We start from the raw sequence: 19,727 nt of genomic DNA, 5'->3' as shown, positions 1-19,727 counted from the left end.
TCAGCTGCAAACAAATCGCCCTGTAGAGAATTCAGCTACAAACAAATCACCCTGTAGAAAAGTAGATCAGCTAGAAGAAGTTACCTTGTAGAGAGTTCAGCTACAAACAAATCACCCTGTAGAGAGTTCAGCTACAAACAAGTCACCATGTAGAGAGTTCAGCTAGAAGAAGTTACATTGTAGAGAGTTCAGCTACAAAGAAACTACCATGTAGAGAGTTCAGCTGCAAACAAATCGCCCTGTAGAGAATTCAGCTACAAACAAATTACCCTGTAAAAAGATCAGCTAGAAGAAGTTACCTTGTAGAGAGTTCAGCTACAAACAAATCACCCTGTAGAGAGTTCAGCTAGAAACAAGCCACCCGTAGAGAGTTCAGCTAGAATAAGTTATACTGTAGAGAGTTCGGCTACAAAGAAACTACCATGTAGAGAGTTCAGCTGCAAACAAATCGCCTGTAGAGAATTCAGCTACAAACAAATCACCCTGTAGAAAGATCAGCTAGAAGAAGTTACCTTGTAGAGAGTTCAGTTACAAACAAATCACCCTGTAGAGAGTTCAGCTACAAACAAGTCACCTTGTAGAGAGATCAACTAGAAACAAGTCATCCTGTAGAGAGTTCAGCTAGAAGAACTTACATTGTAGAGAATTCAGCTACAAAGAAACTACCATGTAGAGAGTTCAGCTGCAAACAAATTGCCCTGTAGAGAATTCAGCTACAAACAAATCACCCTGTAGAAAGTTCAGCTACAAACAAGTCACCCTGTAGAGAGATCAGCTAGAAACAAGTCATCCTGCAGAGAGTTCAGCTAGAAGAAGTTACGTTGTAGAGAGTTCAGCTACAAAGAAACTACCATGTAGAGAGTTCAGCTGCAAATAAATCACCCTGTAGAGAATTCAGCTACAAACAAATCACCCTGTAGAAAGATCAGTTACCTTGTAGAGAGTTCAGCTACAAACAATCACCCTGTAGAGAGTTCAGCTACAAAGAAACTACCATATAGAGAGTTCAGCTGCAAACAAATCGCCCTGTAGAGAATTCAGCTACAAACAAATCACCCTGTAGAAAGGTCAGCTAGAAGAAGTTACCTTGTAGAGAGTTCAGCTACAAACAAATCACCCTGTAGAGAGTTCAGCTAGAAACAAGTCACCCTGTAGAGAGATCAACTAGAAACAAGCCACCCGTAGAGAGTTCAGCTAGAATAAGTTACACTGTAGAAAGTTAGGCTACAAAGAAACTACCATGTAGAGAGTTCAGCTGCAAACAAATTGCCCTGTAGAGAATTCAGCTACAAACAAATCACCCTGTAGAAAGATCAGCTAGAAGAAGTTACCTTGTAGAGAGTTCAGCTACAAACAAATCACCCTGTAGAGAGTTCAGCTACAAACAAGTCACCTTGTAGAGAGATCAGCTAGAAACAAGTCATCCTGTAGAGAGTTCAGCTAGAAGAAGTTACATTGTAGAGAGTTCAGCTACAAAGAAACTACCATGTAGAGAGTTTAGCTGCAAACAAATCGCCCTGTAGAGAATTCAGCTACAAACAGATCACCCTGTAGAAAGATCAGCTAGAAGAAGTTACCTTGTAGAGAGTTCAGCTACAAACAAATCACCTTGTAGAGAGTTCAGCTACAAACAAGTCACCCTGTAGAGAGATCAGCTAGAAACAAGCCACCCGTAGAGAGTTTAGCTAGAAGAAGTTACATTGTAGAGAGTTCAGCAGTTTAGCTGCAAACAAATCGCCCTGTAGAGAATTCAGCTACAAACAAATCACCCTGTAGAAAGATCAGCTAGAAGAAGTTACCTTGTAGAGAGTTTAGCTACAAAGAAATCACCCTGTAGAGAGTTCAGCTACAAACAAGTCATCCAGTAGAGGGATCAGCTAGAAGGATCACCTTGCAGAGAGGTCAGCTACAAAGAAATCACCCTGCTTCATCTTTTCTTCTTCCTGTAGTAAAGAAAAAAATGACAGGTTAAAAAGCCCTAAAGCCGGCCTATGGGGTATACAAATACAAAAAGAAGTGAAATCTAATCCAAAACAGCCAAGCTGTAAAAAAAGAGTGCGGCCCTGAGAAAGGCTATGGTGAAAAAGATGTGAAATCCAAGGTGGCGGCCAAGAAATGGCTGTGATGGTAGGTTAATGGTAAAAATTTTAATAACAACAATTCAGTGAATTTGGTGCCGCTTGGTCTTGGCACAAAATTCACTTGAATTGTCGTTGTTAAAATTTTTACCATTAACCTACCATAGCCTTTCTCAGGGCCGCACTCTTTTTTTACAGCTTGGCTGTTTTGGATTAGATTTGATTATTTCTGAACATGTATTTATCTCCCTGAGGCATTAATGACAAAATTAATGAAACAACTTGACTTTTATTTTGAAGTTGATATCCATTTCGATTTTAATTTTTTATTATTATCTCCAAAATTTTCTGAGTTTATCTGCCCTTGGGGTGTAAATTACCCATGGGGAGGTAAATAATTTCAAAATTCATGAATAATATAAATGATCATAACTTTGGAATGAAATCACCTATTAACTTCAAATAAAAACCAAGATGTTTTGTTCAACAAGATCTTTATTTTTGCACCATGTTATAATGTCGACTCATGGAGATAAAGACAGAAATGACCAAATTTCTGGGTAAAAATGGCCATGAAGTCAAGTCTGCAATGGCACTATATCAAAAATTTATGCCATACTACTTATGTGGAAAGCTCCATACTTTTATGAAAAAGTGCATGATTTTTGTGTTGTACATGTACATGTGCTGCTATACTACTATGACATTCTGAGCTTTTGCCTTATGAGTATAATATGATGCATGCCCAAATGCAAATTGACTGTTTTAATTACTATACTCTAATAAAACAGTCAACTCAATATTATGCACATCATCACATTGAAGAATATTTTGATCTTCCCTGTGGCATACAGCATTAATTATATATGGAACAATATTAATATAATAATAATTATTGTACATGTGCCAATGTATTTTATATGCTAGCATTATACAGTTAATATTTATTTACTTTATATATTCAGGCACCTATATGATTATCTTTACATATATAATTAATTATGCATAATAAACTGGAGTGGAAGAGCTTCCAATTATAATTTTACGTCATCTATATAATCAGAAGCTTAAAACATCAAGTCAAATCAGATGACAAATAACCTACCTGCAAAACTCAGTTATAATATTGTTAGAAGTAATCTATGTACATGTGGGAAACACATCAGAAACATTGGTACTAGCTAGAACAGTTATACATCACATGTAAAGAGAAAACGGCAACACCTAATTTATATTAATGAAAAATTATAAAGTTTTCATAAAAGTACGATTACGATGACTTTCATACGAAAGCAAAAAATGTTTTCTGTTAGTTTATTAATGCTGTCATGCAGAGCTAATTTTAACTTCTAAAATGAGGACAGAGTGTAGCTAACATTATCATAATTTTATTGTTGGAAGAAAATTAATTTTGAAAAATAATACAAAAACACCAACTAGCTAGAGACCACACACATTGTTATTATTAGACTTTACAGCACATACAAGGGCGTGAAGTGACATAAGGAAGGAGATACAAACAGAAAAGGGTGTATGCTGATGGTCTGGCAGCAACCTGTGTTGCCAGACATAAACATGAGGTTATTATTTTCTTAAATGCCTTTGTTATCTTTGCTAAGCAAATGTATCATTAATGAGTGGAACTCCCTACCCAAAGAGGTCATCCCTGCAGCAACTTCATAATTATGCACATGTACATGGTTTGGTTCGAGGCCTAAAATTAATGTACACTGGATTGTATGTGTGTGTCCATGGTTACAATATTATTGCATGCACACTTCAGATGGTGTGCAGACACTTTCTCCCATAATTATGTACAAATCATGTTATCAATGCTTGTATCATGTAAAGCTACACAATGCCATTATGCAGTTACCACTGTAGTGTAGCAATAATTAGTGCAGTAATACCATAATTCCTTTTCTTTCAAAATTTCATATACAAAAATATAAGAAACATAGTTATTGGCTCAACTATGTGTGGCTAAACACTATAACTACTAGTGCTACAAAAGATCCAACTAGAGCAAGTACATAAATTTTGTTCCACATAAATCAAATGAAAATAGAAATTTTATCACCAAAAATAAAGCTCATGGTACCGCATGTAGTGTCTCCTGTACCTTTCCCAATACGATGTCTAGGACACAAGCCATTATCCATCCATTCTTGAACTCATGACATGCCCGTACATAATTGGGTACGGGTAAGTCATCAATGCCCACAGAGGCATACACCAAATTGGGCATTGTAAGTTAGTTCTAGGATAATATACAAACTGAAATCTTGATGGTAATCATAGCTGTGTTTCACAGCTCAGAATCAGATTAAAGAACTTAACAAAATTGATCATTAAAAACATGCTACAATACAACAGTGTGAATGTATCAGAATTGCAATAATGGTAGTAGTCTTGTTACAGCAGCAGCTGATACTCCTAGTGATTTCAGTTGTAGGTACAGGTCTGGTAGAGTAGCTGTTGAGAGAGTAAACATACAATAACATATATATATATATACCTCTTAAGTGTTACATTTAGACTGACAAAAGTTGTAATTGGAAAAGGAATACAAAAAGCATAAATTACTTGTGAAAACATAGCTGTACATGTACATATACTTCCTGGGGATTGGAAAGCTAATAATATAATATTATGTACACATTTACTAAATGCTATCCCACTAGGGACCTGTGAGAAGGCTTATGAATACAGAGAGTCAGAAACATGTAACTGAAACGTTGAAGAATGCAGAAAAAAATCCCTGACCCAGTGGTGACTTGATCCCCCGCAACATGCAGTCTAAGTATGCGCCAGAGGAGCCACAACAGCTGGGATCTGCACATCTTATTTTCCTGTAGTTCTAGGTAACAATGTCAAAAATCTAACCATTAAAGTAAACTAGAAAACCTCCTAAAGTGAACTGCCAGTTGGTATAATAATTTGAGACCTGATTAGGGTACACGTCAAGGTATTACTATAATAGTTCTTACTATTAGCCTGCAGCTGGACAATGTGTTTAGATGGAATATCATATAGGAGAAGTGCTGTGGCCAATAGGTTAGCTTTATCTGATGACAACAAATCTGTCTGGTCACCAGTGATGTAATGTTTCAGCAACACATCTAATCCTTCCTCTTTACAAAGTTCTGTCCCTTTTGCCTCTACCCCATCCAGTAAACTCATTTCTATGGAATGGAGATACTCCTCAGACATAATACTTTGTTCATCTTCTTCTGATGACGTTTCCATATTGAAAACAGTTGATGATTTGGAACAGAGAGACTGACAGAATTTTAGCTGCCATAAGTCCAGTATTCTGTGTTGCACTGTTAAAGACTCTTTACACAACTAAATGTATAACATTTAGATAAGTAGACACATACATACATATACATCAACGTTGAAACCGGGTCACTACTGCTGATCCAGATGACCCGCTGACCCGGGTAGCAATTCGGGTCAGACCCGAAAGTGAGGTGTGCACCAAGAGCTATGTTTTGAGTGTCAACTAGCATGTTAAGCACAAGGGTGTCTATACTTAACGATGTTAGTCAGTGGGGATTAGAGATGCAACGATACAGTGTGTAGACGTATTGATATAATATTGCCTCTGGTGTATCACGATACAGCGATATAATGCACGATACAAAGTGGAGTCTAAGCAATGGTCTATGTTGTTTTTAATGTTTTTTTGTTTTGTATTTTAAGAGCTCAATTTTCTTCGAGAAGCATTACACACTATTCAGTTTAACCACAATGTACTATAATTTGATTGTCAGCCATGTTAACAAGCCACGATATGTCGATATATCACCATACGCGATATATCGATATGGTTTAGCTTTATATCGATACAGCGATATTGTCTTAAAATGATGCGATACGCGATATATCGTTGCATCTCTAGTGGGGATGATTCCATGTAAGTTTTCAGAAAGTAAGGTATGTTTCCTGCAAGTGGGTGTGGCTTTGTGCATACCTAACACGCCATAATTAAAAACATTATGACACATTTCTGATATAAAGTGGGCGTGGCTCATGAAAGAAGCTGGCCTAGACTGTATTTAGTACCGCAATTGATTAGTGGGCGTGGCTCCACATAAGCCAGCAGGCAGCTATGAGCATGGTTTCGTGCATACCTGTAGACTTTAATATCAATGATAAATGGGTGTGGCTGCACGTATGGCTGCAGGCAGTCTTCCAATAAGTGGGCATGGTTCACAAAAGAAGCTGCATCAGGACTTGATCATGATGCATTTATACACTACTGTATCGTCCAACTAATTAATTTGCTTCGTATCTGATCAAGACCCAGATAATTTGTAAAGCAGGTCAGACCCAGACAAAATGTGCCCCGTTTGACCCAACCCGGTTTCAACGCTGATGTACATACTCACCAAAATACTTACACTTTCCAACTGCAGATATATTGGGATCACATTCAACTTCTCATTGGCTATACACTCAGTCAACACGTTGGAATAAAATGTATTCCATGGTGATGTCTGTGATATTTAATGTGCAAAAATGACAAAGCCAACACACAAATTTAGTACCTTTTCCATGCTGGTGCTCCAGATATATTTCAGGCTTGGGTCATTGTGATCAATTGAAGTGTCCACATGGACAGCTCGATGATGACCAGGTGTCATTGCAGCTAATGACAGGTCACCACATCGACCCTGTGGAAAAATTGTAGTGAACAAGTTGAACACAACCTTCACTATCAGACGCATGGTAGTATGATGTGCAGCCCAAGAAGCTGGTGTGCCACACCAGTGTATAATTAACAGGAAGAACAATAACGAAAATTTTGAGCTCCGTGCAGAAACGGCTGCAATAATATTAATACCTCTTAAAACACTTGAAGATAAAACGAATAAGAGTGCTATTATTTCCATACAGCACCGAAAGGAAAATACAGCACTGAAAGGAAAATACAGCACTGTTGATTACATGTGTAACATTTTAAATCACCAGAAGTAGCCTATTTGTTTGTTATATGACCAAACTTGTACTATATAGACACTTACCAATTGTCTGATGGCTGAAAACTGATGTGCAAACAAAGAGCACTTTAACCAGTTAAAGCACCGCCACGCTTGTGCAATAGCACTCTAGCTCTTGAGTCGAATACAGCACTCAACTTTGTCTCATGCTGTTTTAGTCTCTCGCCCATGCTTTCGTACAATTTTTTCCGTATTGCACTTGTGGTGGTGTTTGTGACAGATGATTGGCATGGACATCACTGCAGCCATTTCTTGGCTACCATCTTTAATTTCACAACTGCTTTCACCCAGCTCTATTGTCAGTGGTAGCCTATTTTACATCTAGGCTGTTTTAGTAAAAATATTGTTAGCAATGCATATCTTAGCTATTTTATACTTGTATTTTACAGTATGTTAATTTACAATATGGCCATCACTTCATTTGACACTCACTTCTTTATCAAGCTCATATGAAAGGTGTCCAACACGTTTCTTTACAAACACAATCCCACTGTTAACATTGATGTGTCTAAACATTATAAAAAAATCACTCAACTGAGTTCTTTACATGCATGATAATACCTGCTCTTTATATCAAGTGTGAATGACCAGTATCTCGGACTATTAATCTTGATCTACGAATGATAAATAACACATGTACACGTTCCTTTTTTTCATATTATGAACTCTTAATAATAGTAAGTTAATAATAGTAAGGAACTTAGTTACCAAAATGAAAACACATTGCAGCCACATCAGGCTATAATATTGGATCTCACATCTTGTGCACACACTGCTGATCTAGTTGTGTGTGTTCTTATGTACATATGTATGTATACATGTGTATGTATGTGTTATATCAAGTATTACTCACACACACTAACGAAGACAGGATGGCCGAGCGGTCTAAGGCGCTGGTTTAAGGCACCAGTCACTTTGGTGGCGTGGGTTCGAATCCCACTCCTGTCAGGTTTTTTTTTTAACCTTTTCGCAACAAAATCGAAACACAATGAAATCTCTTTACAGTGAATGAACAAATAGTAGGTACCATGAAGGTAAATAACTTCCACAAGAAAAATATTGACCAGAAAACAGTACAGAGTGTCTTCAGTGGGACCTGAAATGCTACCAATATGTTGCTACGTTTAAACAATAGTGCCTAAGGTTATGGACTCATTACCTCACAGGTGCCTTTGACATGATGCAGCATGAGCAAAGAGAACAAAGCATAAAGCTCCAGTCTGCTTACTCCAACTGTTGGTGGCGTAATTAAAAAAAAAAAAGTGAAAAACCTTACATCATAGACAACACAAAGCCATGGTGCACTACTATGAATTAACACTTTTCTCTGTCAACAAAAGAAACATGACACAAAGGAAGACAGAGATAATCATGTGTAAGGCTGTGTAATGGACAAAATGTGAATACTATGCAAAATGGTTATATTGCTTATTAGCAATTAATATAGGAGGGTCCATTTCGTCATACAATTATAGCCTCATATGTCTGGTTCTTTTCTTTGATGCAGTGTTATAGAAGTTCACTAATAAATTATGTTATAAAACAAGTTAACAAACAAGCGAAAGGAGAAATTAGGAATTTAACAAGCTACCACACAACATGAAATTTTGACAAAAGGAAAAGTTACTGAATCCACACTTCATCAGTATTGATGAAATAAATGTTAACAGAAATCATAGATCTGAACATGTGATTTTAGGGGAGTTTCATGTATTAAAATTTGACGAATTTAACTGAATGGTCAAATTTGTCATCTTTTTCTTTCGTTAAAATTTCCTGTCATACGGTAGTGGGAATTATAATAAAGGCTTACATAAAGGGAAATCATCACCTAAAGTGCAAATTTAATCTCATGTTGGTTTATTGTATCTACCCTCAACCATGTGGCTATGGAACTCCCAAACCTCTGTCATTGTATGATAACAAATCATTAAGAATAATATACAATGAAATCTCACTTAGTGGCCAGGTCCAGCAAGTCCAAACGTATTTTCCATTATATTACATTTATCTAATTTTCGTTAATAGGGCCACCTCATTATTAAGACCAGTGGCCACATACTACAGGACCAAACTGTTAAAACCGATACAACGTTCTCTCAGTAAAGAGGCCAGCTGAGCAGGCAGTCAAGGTATCACTGCAAAAGTTGTTGTTCTTAAGTGCATATTTTAACTACTGAAAGTGGTACCCGGCAGTATACTTCATGCTTTTCCAACCATTATGTCTCAAGTATTGCTGGAATAATTGGTAGAGTGTATGTTCCTACCTTTCTCTGTGATAAACTCTACATCTAGTGTGTTTAGATCAATATGTACATTGCTGTTACAGCAACTATGCAGTCACTGGTTTGTTGAAAACCTCAATAATAAGGACATTTTGTTTTACAGCCACATTAATGAGGTTTTCGGTAATAGGTACACCTCAGTAATAGGGCCACTTATCATGGGTCCCATAGGTGGCCCTGTATATGTACAGTAATTGATGTCCTACAGGGTTGATGCTTATAAAATTATTACACTTGTATATTTAAACATCTACGTAAATAGAAAGCATGTCTTGATTTGAGTGCTTTGAATAGAGTTGTAATTTTCACATAACTACACAATGTATACACATAACAAAAGTAGTTTACACTTAATAAACAACTCCAACAAGACCAGTAACATTTATAACGTGACAAAGTGTAGGCTACACATCTGATCCTTAATACAGAAGTTCTGATCCCAGTGAGAATTTTCTTTGTTGCACAAGTCCATGCAGGGTAAGTATTTATATAAAACAAGTATGTGTATGATGATATACAAGTGAAAACACAAACTATTATCATCTTGTAGATAATTGTGATGGCTGTGCTGTTACTAGTGGTAACATTATTGTTACACATTGTATCTTCAACTGTATATGTGACCGGATTTGCAAAAAGGTACCTTTTTCACACACAAAATTTGACCCATATTTTGAACTTTAAAGCTTCATAACTTTTTGATCATGGCGTATAATTGCTTGAAAGCTTCACTGAATGTAGCTACAGTATCTGGCTGCATTTTGATACTAAGAGCAAGTTAATCAGTATAAGGAGTCAAGTGGTACATCGTTTTGTTTGCTGGTATGTCAAATGTGTGGAAAAGGTACCTTTTCGCAAATCCGGTCACATATACTGTGAGACCTGACAACACAGATGAGGAGCACTATCCTGAACACACCCATACACTAAATGAGTTATTTAGCGGCATCAATTCCAACACTACATTGCAGTTCCTACCAGGGAAGTATTGTATGCTCAAAAGCTTTACCATAAAAAATATCAGTAATATTTACTTGAAAGGAAATGAGACAATTATTCATTGCGGACCATTTGTTGGTATTGCACTGATCAACATTACTAGACTGACAGTAAAACACATCACATTTGTCAACTGTGGAAAAGATTACAGCCAACATTCTGCAGCACAAACTCACCAGCAAATAGAAAATTATCCATTTAATAGCCAGTGGAGTATTGCTATATTTATATACAATTGTCACTTTGTTAACATTTCCAACATTACCATACAGCTTAATGCTGGCACTCATGGGATAATGGGATTAAACATGAGGGAGACGTCTAGTCTAAGTGACATTACGATTATTGTAAAACCAGGGAACAAATCAGTGTTAACAAAAGGAGGAATCTTTTATCATTACTCATCAGCGAAGGCAAGCGACGGCAACATCACCATAAATATAGACAACTTTCAGTATGTTGTAGTGGACCAAGATGTTTCCAACTCTCTGGTCTTGGAAATAATGTTGTTACAAGAATCACATAATGCAAACATTTCCATACAAAACACAAAGTTTATAAACATGAGAAACTCTACTGCACTGTATTACTATGCTGGGTCTTACAACAGCACCGGACGAAACACACTACTTCTTAATAACATCCATGTACAAAACAATTCTTTGGCAACTTCACACAAACGTGCTTTGTTCTACATTGTCCTCCAAGGAGCTGGCTTCATCTTCAAAATTTACAGACCTCATGGTAGCTACAGGCATTACATACATGTACACAACAGTCACATCGAGGCAAATAGTAACATGGATACGATTGTTTACATTCAGTTAAAGGAGACTCTATTAACAATGGCCAACATCAGTGTTTACAATTGTACAGTATTCAACAACACCAATAGCGAACTATTAATGACAGAAAGTGAAGTAGAAAACCTCTGGCAGTTAACACACTATGTCACCCTCAGCTACACTAACATATCACATAATAACAACATAATGGGTAGAGTACATTTGATGTCTTTTGAAAATGGTAAAGTCAAGTTTGAAGATGGCGTCATTATACAGGGCAACAATTACTATGAAAGTATAATAAAACTATACCTCTCTGTGCTGTGGTTTCATGGTCATGTTATAATTTCAAAAAATGTGGCATACAGGCTGTTTAAAACACTAGAGAATTCATATTTTGTCCTGGAAGAGAACGTAAAAGTAGAAATCCTCAATAATACTTTTCATAATGTAATCAAGATTGCTGATTGGGAGAAAGATTTACTTTCAACTCATCCAAATGGGAAACGAGTTTGTCAAATACAATTTTACAGCCCCAAAGGAAATCTTGACAATAAATTTAAAAGAGATCTTAACTACAGCATTGTAGTAGTGAACAATGTATTTGAGCTCCCTGAATTCCTTTATGACAGTGAACTAAACTTGACATTTCGCAGAAATTGTAATTGGCTTGCTGACAAGTCATTTAAAATCATCCAATCTACCAGTGTGTTTAGGAAATTTTTGCACATGAACAATTCAGCAAATGTAAGTGTTACAAATAATGCCATTCCTTCGAAGATATGCCAGTGTTCTTCAAGTCAAGTAAATGATTGTGATAAAAGACTACTAGGGTCAGTGTTTCCCGGACAGACATTGAAAGCAATGTTGACAATACCATCAATGGCTGTAGATTCTGCACTAAAACTTGTAACACTGAATAACATTGCAGAAGACATGTGTATTATTGATAGTTCTAGTGAGTTATACCAGCAGCAAAACAACTTAACTTGTAGTCAATACTCCTACACTATCAAACACCACAATCCTAGTATAGGAAAATGTAAGCTATATTTAAGCACACAGCAACACGACACAGAAACATTTTATATTCGGCTAAAACCATGTCCACTAGGGTTTGTACTTAAAGACAAGATGTGCTCATGTGATCCTCTGTTACAGTCAAGATTCCCAGGGGTACAGTCATGTGATTTAAGCACAGGTAGAATACTCCGTCCTGGAAGAAGCTGGATCACTGTAGTAACCAACGATAGCACAAATTACACTTATCGTGTAACTTTACATTGTCCATTTGATTACTGCTTACCACATAGCTCAAGCCTTGACCTAAACTACCCTGACTCTCAGTGTCAATTTGATAGGACTGGTTTCCTGTGTGGTCAATGTAAAGAGGGACTTAGTGCTGTCTTTGGTTCATCGCAGTGCAAGAAATGCTCAAATTTTTACTTGTTTCTCATCATTCCTGGAATCCTTACAGCCATCTTATTGGTGACGATGTTGTTCATATTCAACTTAACAGTCACCAATGGTGCTGTAAACACTTTCATATTCTACACTGACATTATCAGCATAAACAATGAACTCTACTTCCACTCACAGAGTGCATTCACTGTTTTACCTTCGATTTTTGAATTCTGTTTTTATCAAGGCATGACGGGATATGTTAAAATATGGATATACCTTTCTTATCCAGCTGTTCTTGGTATAATAGCCTTCACAATTGTTATAGGAAGTCGTTACTCCCCTATAGTACAAAGGCTTACTGCACAGAAAGCACTAGCAGTACTAGCAACACTATTTGTATTAACATATACAGGAGTGATACAAGCTGTATCAACAGTGTTATATTCGTACACCCCAATCACTGATCTACCTTCTAACCATACTACTATTGTGTGGTCTGTAGATGCTAGTGCTCACATGCACAGTGAACACATTGTGCTATACATTGTGAGTACTGTGTTTATTATAGTAATAATGACATTCAGTGGGGTACTGTTGTTTGCCAGGCCCTTGTTACGCTTCAGAGTTATCAGCACTTTCAAACCATTACTGGATATTTATTTTTGTCCATACAAAGACAGAGCTTATTTCTGGGTTGGACTACAGTTAGTGATAAGATGGTTAATATTCAACTCCACAATGTTGGACCAAAATACCACATTAATGACTTGTTGCATTCTAATAGGACTGCTCCTGTGCTTACAAGGAATTATGCAGCCATTTAAGAACCAATACCTTAACATACAAGAGTCTTTGATCTTGTTTAACATACTAGCAGTTAATGTGGTTACCATATATGATCAGAAGAGAAGTGGTATAGGAGTGAAAGCTGCTAAAGTGTTGATATCTGCTGTGCTATTGTATTTCACAATATTGCTGTTTATTCACTGCATAATGCAATTGTGTGGGAAATCTGTAAATCAACAGAGAAGACTTCTAACTGCACGCTATACAGCATGGAAGAGGAGGACTACACATAGGAAGAGTACACCAAATTTGATATATGGATGGCCTGAGGAGTATTGTTCCCGATGTGACGTACAACTATCATGAGTTTCGGGATCCTTTGATTGGAGTGGATGAGTGAATCGAACTGAAAATCAATCATGAATACTGGAACATGTTTACTTTACAAAATAAACATTTTAAGAGCACATAGGTATTTTGTGTACACAAAGAGCACACACAATGTGACCTAGTTTTATTTTCAGGGACATACATACATCTACAAGTACCTGTGTACATACACAATACAATACAATTACATAAACATACACACATACATAATGTATATGCATTTTAAGTATGCATGTTTGATGTGTATAAAAACACAAAGGTATTCATAAACCAATTCAAAACCACAACATTACCTCACAAATACTCCCCCACGATGGTACAATACATGGTGAGATGGTAGTTAGACTACCATGACTGGCCGTGACACATACTGGGACAGAACATGCCTTGCCAGTGTTACTGTCTACGGTAACCAGAACACGTGGCTCTGTTGCTAGCACATACAGATGCCTCAGGGCTTGTAAGTGATATCTAACAAAACAGCATATGTACACACATTCAGTTAACAAGATTACAAACTTGTTGTCCATACTGGTAGAAGGAAACTTTGGATAAAATGAACACAACATTGCTGCTATGGCCTTGTTACTGGTTGATAAGGAACATCTAAGGAAGTAAAATATTTCGTATAAAACACTATTGTATAAATAGCATTTTGTGAGCTGTTAAAGGTACACCCTAAGCACAATGTCTTGAACACTGAATTAGTTTTTTTCTTCATTTATTAGCTAAGAGATAAAATGTTACTCATTTTTAAGACTTGTGATATTAAAATTTCTAGACATACATTTCTACTGCACTAATACCAAACCATCATCTTATTCACCTTCCACCTCCTAGGAATAGTAAGCCAAGGGACATGTGTATAGCCATGTGACTGCCATAAGTGACCTCTGGTGTTGATATCCTAACACGAAGTCTCTTCACCAATCTCATCACCTCAATGTTTCCACTGCCACTCATCACCTTAACAATATTATCTTTGACATTTAATAAATAAATTAAATCAACATATACGTATACTGTGTAAATACATAATTATTAATTACAGACAAAACAGTATAGCTTTACCATGGCTAGGGCCAGTAGTGAAGCATTGATACATCCTTCAATACAACTCTTGCCAGCCTGTACAGTGCTAGTATAGACAATAATACTATTGAGAGAATTCTCACTTGATCAACAGCTGTAGCAGAATCAATTCTTGACAGAAGATATTTAATGTAATGCAACTAAATTGATAAGAGTACACGCCAAATATAGGTATGATGTGTGCGTACCATTGTCTGGAAGGCTTCTGTATTGTGGGTACCAGCAAATCGAAATCCCAGACTAACACAACAACCAGCAATAATGTTCACTTCTGCTTGACTGTTTGACAAAAACACATAAAATTTTTACATAATCGTACACATACGCAATATTACACTCACCTAACAGTTTCATAATCGACAAACACTTTGTCAGAGGAGCCATCCTTCTTACTGAAGGCATACTGCTGTACAAACTGTGTATAACAAGTGCAAAGAGTTACACAAAACAGAATAACTACACTACAGTTTACTTTAGGTAAATGCTGTTGTACCCAGTCAATAGTAGGCATCACAGAGTCCCACATTATCAAACTGTGACCCAACACCTGTGTACATATACACGTCATATCACCACTGTAAGGTCCTGTAGTTGTGTATGTTAACTGGTTCTTACCCTCAGTAGTAAGAAGTCAGGTCTTATGGCCTCTAGTTGATATAAAGTGTCTGGTGTTAGTAGTCCAGTGGCCACTCCAGAGTTGTTAGTTTTTAGGAACATCAGAGCTAAGGCCATCACTGCTCCTGCAGTAGTCACATGGGTGTTTACATGGTCACCTTCCAGGATCAGATGAGCTCCACTTTTACCGGTATCACCAGTTGTCTGTAATGTAATAGAAGAGGACAACACTGTAAAAGTGATCTCATAAAACACTCCAATAGATCACACAGAATTATAATAATTTTAGGATGCATCTGTGTGTGTGTATACTTGATAAAAACTTCTCATCTTGAACATTCAGTGTGTACAATCATACTTTTGATTGAGCATTCAACAAATAATTTCTAAAATTCCAGCAAAATGGAGCTTCTCGTAACACATATAGAACAATTATAAGCCTAGAGTTTCATGTTTACACTTTTCAATGGATCTGTGTATCTGAAATTGCAGTACAGAGCATCTTTAGATTTTATTACACACACTTATAAAAATATACATGTGTTTGCTTACAGAGGTAGTGGTAGTCTTGATTCCACCATTAATGTAGTGATAGAGCTGATCCACCAGGTCTAAGTCAGTCATCCCCGGCAGGTCCACACCACAGCCTATAGTTACCATTCCTAGTGACAAGCCTGCCACTAGAGAGTACGACTCTCTATCAACTGCATACTCTACATCTGGACCAGGAGGGGACCCTAAATGCAAAACACACTCAGGTTAACACAATAAGCAAAACATGTTGTAGCCTTGCATGTGAATTACGTAAGTGGTATTTGCATTTAGCATGTATGTGTAGATCTATGAATATGTAGTGTACATGTTTAAAAATACATTTTTATTTATTAAGGCCTCACAGCACAAGTGCTGAAGGTCTGTAGGACACCTGGTCCTACAGCCTGTTTAAAGTTGTTACATAAAGTGTGTTTGAAAAGGTGGAGAAAGGAGAAAAAAAATCCATGACTGGACTTGGGTAGCCTCAAACTTGTGTGCAGGTCTATAAGTATGTTTGTGCATGTACTTTGTAGATTGCATAACTTTACAGCTGGTTCTACTATCAAGTAGATTTAAGTTCTTACCAATTTCCTTCAACAACACCTCCACAAGATGTCGTTGTGCTGATCCCATGTGTAGCAGTCCAGTACTAGCCAACGCCGCTACTTGCACAGAATGAGTGATATCCAACTCAGCACTACCAGGGGGCAGTAATGGCTGACAATGAAGTGCTAGCAACTGAGCAACTTGTGAGTCCATACTGCCACATCTGCAGCACAGGGTTAATGATATGAACAGTACACTATTTCTAAACAACTGTATATTAAGAAGTTGTTTGTAAAAGCACTCAGCACCACAATCTTTCAAGATTTTGTACATTACAAATTAAGACAAAACTGTTTTGGTTAAATAGGCATGTACATGGACGTGATTAAAACGTGTAATGGATTGGAAAATGGACTCAAAATGGACCAGCTCATAAAAGCATAAAAACATGGATTTTCTATTGTATCCTAAAGTACAGCATCCCAAAATCAATATTAAGCACAACACATATCTTGCAGGTATGTACACATATAAAGCAATGTCTGCAAAAGTTGTGTAAACAGGATGGCTGAGTGGTCTGAAGCCTATTTTAGCTATGGGTTTGAATCTTGATTCTGTCATTATTGCTTTGGTGATAAAGCCTTTTACTACTGAAAAAATTACCAGATATATTGACTCTTCACACAGTACAGTATGTACCAAGACATTTAAAAGATTCATGTGGCCACAGTAAAAACACATTCTGGTGAATCACTAGCTTACAAAAAGAAAACTAGCTGACAGGAGTGGGATTCGAACCCACGCCACCAAAGTGACTGGTGCCTAAAACCAGCGCCTTAGACCGCTCGGCCATCCTGTCTTCTTGGAAATAGTCTGCTATGTATTGCACATTTATTACTCCAAGATAACTATTTTACAACTGGCCAGAAATTTATGTACTAAAATGTATACACCATTTTTATAGAGTGTTTTCATCACGTGCGCATGCTCACGTTATTTTGTAGATTGCCCACGCGCCAGCCATTTTGTTGCACATGCTGAAATTCCGTACTCTGTGAATGGTTGCAACTATGGCCTTGAATTTGTCGTCATATGCTGCTGGTCTTCCGAGTGATGCAAAAGATCGATATGTCAAGAAGATATCACTGATAAACAACGTGGATCCTTTTCTGGGAGTGTTTCCAGGAGCCGGGCAATGAGCGATTTACCCCCTGTGGACCTTACTGACTTGATTTCGTATCTGGTTTTAAAGACTAGTTTCGTCACTATATCACAATTTAAAGGCCGTAAAAGCTTGGAAGCTTATAACCAATTTGTTTGCGGGTGGGTAAAGATGTTGTTACAAGAAAGATCGCTGGCAAATATTTGACCACTGGCTGTGTAAGCTGTTACTGTAATATTGTACATAAGAATTAAATGTGACTATATACACTTATCCATATGCTAACACAGTACTGTCTAATAAAATTGCTATTGTTGTAGGTCCGTCATTCCCAAAGACTAAGTGAACCTTCATTATGTTCCTGGATAATCATAGAGGAATCAGGAGAAATATGCTGCGCCCACTGCAATTGCATGGCATGGCTTGGAGAAGTGTGTTCTCACATTGCAAGTATTTTGTTTTACCTTGAAGCTGTGGTAAAAATACAAGGTACTTCACCTACTTGCACTCAGGAGAAATGCCAATGGATTATTCCATCCTTTCTGAAAAATGCCGAATATTTGCCCTCAAAGATCTTGATTTTACATCTGCAAAGGGTAAAAAAGGAAGTTGGATGAAACAATAGACCAAGATGGCAATGACGATGCTACTGAGCACGGAACAACAGCTATGGGTAAAGAGTCTACGGCGTCAGAAATGGAAACATTGTTTGCAAATCTGAGTGTTGGAGGTACCAAGTCATTGGTTTTGTCATTGATTCCAGAATACTCTGATGAATATGTCCCAAAGTCTACCCTGGATACCTTTCCGGTACCTTTAAAGTCCCTACAACAATCAAGCCACATCGCGTTAAGCTATCCAAGCTTATTGCAAGCTTGCAAGTCTATCGAAATTGAACTCACCTTAGAGATGGCACAATCAGTGGAAAAGGCAACCGGATCACAAAGCAACTCCAAGTTGTGGTTTTTCCATACCGTGCTGGAAGGGTGACAGCCTCACGGATGAAAGCTGTGTGTCATACGAATGTGGCTCATCCACCACAGTCACTAGTTAAGGGTATCTGCTATCCTGAGGCTTTTAGCTTTGTCAGCAAGCAGATAGAATGGGGATGCAAACACGAGAAACAAGCTCGAGATATTTATTGCAGAATTAATTCCAACTTGCATAATGATTTTAAAGTTTTGGATAGCGGACTGGTCATAAACCCACAATGGCCATTTATTGGGGCTTCCCCTGATGGGGTTATTGAATATAGCTGTTGTGGAAAAGGTGTGCTGGAAACTAAATGTCCGTATTACCATAGAGACACTTCAGTGGTTGCTGCAGCTAGGGAGGATCCTAAATTTTGTCTGAAGGAGGTAAATGGCAAACCAACTTTAGATGAGACACATTCTTATTATTATCAGGTTCAAACACAGCTGTTTGTTTGTGATGCACAGTACTCTGATTTTTGTGTATGTACGTTTGCCTCTGAAAGTGATCAAGACAATAATGTGTATATTGAACGGATTGAGAAAAACTTCTCATTTTGGCTTGAAGAATGTGTATCAAAAGCAGAAGAATTCTTTAGAACATGTCTTCTCCCAGGGCTTTTGGGAAACTGGCACACTAGGCCTACTGAATTTCCCAATGCTAACCTCGAGACATCAGATGCAAACAGTGAGCCTAAATACTGTTATTGTTGTGGGCCTGAAGATGGCACAATGATAGCTTGTGACAACCCTGATTGTCGATTTGAGTGGTTCCATTTTGAATGTCTCCAGTTAACCGCCGTTCCTAAGGGTAAATGGTATTGCCCTGATTGTTGAAAATTGACACAATTTACGAGAAGCAGAAAGAAATAAATTCCCTGTGCTGTTCTCTTGCCATGCAAATGGTTAGAGCTGTTGTACAATTATGGTTTCTTGAATATAATCATAATTTTGTTATTGTTGTGATGTGTTGTGTTAAAGTTATTTACAATAATTCAATCAATTGGTACAGTTGGATTACAAACATTAGTAAGAGCACAGCACATGCGAATGATGCGGTCCAATAATGGA

General features: G+C 37.3%; 2 protein-coding genes and 2 non-coding genes across 5 annotated transcripts in view; 2 read left to right on the top strand and 2 right to left on the bottom strand.

The window, feature by feature from the left end:
* Nucleotides 1-4,404: 4,404 nt before the first annotated feature.
* LOC136249278 (anaphase-promoting complex subunit 1-like) overlaps nt 4,405-19,727 on the bottom strand; it is a 68,096-nt gene continuing 52,773 nt past the window's right edge. Inside the window, exons 28-44 of the mRNA XM_066041237.1 lie at nt 16,562-16,746; nt 15,996-16,180; nt 15,444-15,647; nt 15,301-15,375; nt 15,170-15,243; nt 15,017-15,107; nt 14,912-14,968; nt 14,808-14,864; nt 14,563-14,702; nt 14,256-14,342; nt 14,030-14,207; nt 7,649-7,701; nt 7,520-7,595; nt 6,635-6,760; nt 6,488-6,583; nt 5,069-5,426; nt 4,405-4,553 (exon numbers count right to left, since the gene is read on the bottom strand). Of these exons, the coding sequence (XP_065897309.1) occupies nt 4,465-4,553; nt 5,069-5,426; nt 6,488-6,583; nt 6,635-6,760; nt 7,520-7,595; nt 7,649-7,701; nt 14,030-14,207; nt 14,256-14,342; nt 14,563-14,702; nt 14,808-14,864; nt 14,912-14,968; nt 15,017-15,107; nt 15,170-15,243; nt 15,301-15,375; nt 15,444-15,647; nt 15,996-16,180; nt 16,562-16,746 (2,131 nt within the window). The 3' untranslated portion in view covers nt 4,405-4,464. The remainder of the gene's footprint in view (nt 4,554-5,068; nt 5,427-6,487; nt 6,584-6,634; nt 6,761-7,519; nt 7,596-7,648; nt 7,702-14,029; nt 14,208-14,255; nt 14,343-14,562; nt 14,703-14,807; nt 14,865-14,911; nt 14,969-15,016; nt 15,108-15,169; nt 15,244-15,300; nt 15,376-15,443; nt 15,648-15,995; nt 16,181-16,561; nt 16,747-19,727) is intronic.
* Trnal-aag (transfer RNA leucine (anticodon AAG)) lies at nt 7,954-8,035 on the top strand. The gene has a single exon. It is a non-coding gene; the product is annotated as a tRNA-Leu (tRNA).
* Nucleotides 9,743-14,015, top strand: LOC136249279 (uncharacterized). 2 transcript variants are annotated; one of them, XM_066041238.1, is made up of 3 exons: nt 9,743-9,849; nt 9,923-9,991; nt 10,245-14,015. In XM_066041238.1, the coding sequence occupies exons 2-3, from the start codon at nt 9,932-9,934 to the stop codon at nt 13,710-13,712; spliced, it is 3,528 nt and encodes a 1,175-aa protein (XP_065897310.1). In that variant the 5' UTR covers nt 9,743-9,849; nt 9,923-9,931; the 3' UTR covers nt 13,713-14,015. The 2 variants fall into 2 exon arrangements, with proteins under 2 accessions (XP_065897310.1, XP_065897311.1); XM_066041239.1 differs by lacking the exon at nt 9,743-9,849 and having other exon boundaries at nt 9,916-9,991.
* Nucleotides 17,301-17,382, bottom strand: Trnal-uag (transfer RNA leucine (anticodon UAG)). The gene has a single exon. It is a non-coding gene; the product is annotated as a tRNA-Leu (tRNA).

This window comes from Dysidea avara, chromosome 3 (assembly GCF_963678975.1).
Source record: "Dysidea avara chromosome 3, odDysAvar1.4, whole genome shotgun sequence".
In the NCBI taxonomy this organism is placed as follows: domain Eukaryota; kingdom Metazoa; phylum Porifera; class Demospongiae; order Dictyoceratida; family Dysideidae; genus Dysidea; species Dysidea avara.
Note: the sequence above shows the minus strand (reverse complement) of the source record. Positions and strands in the feature narration are given on the sequence as shown.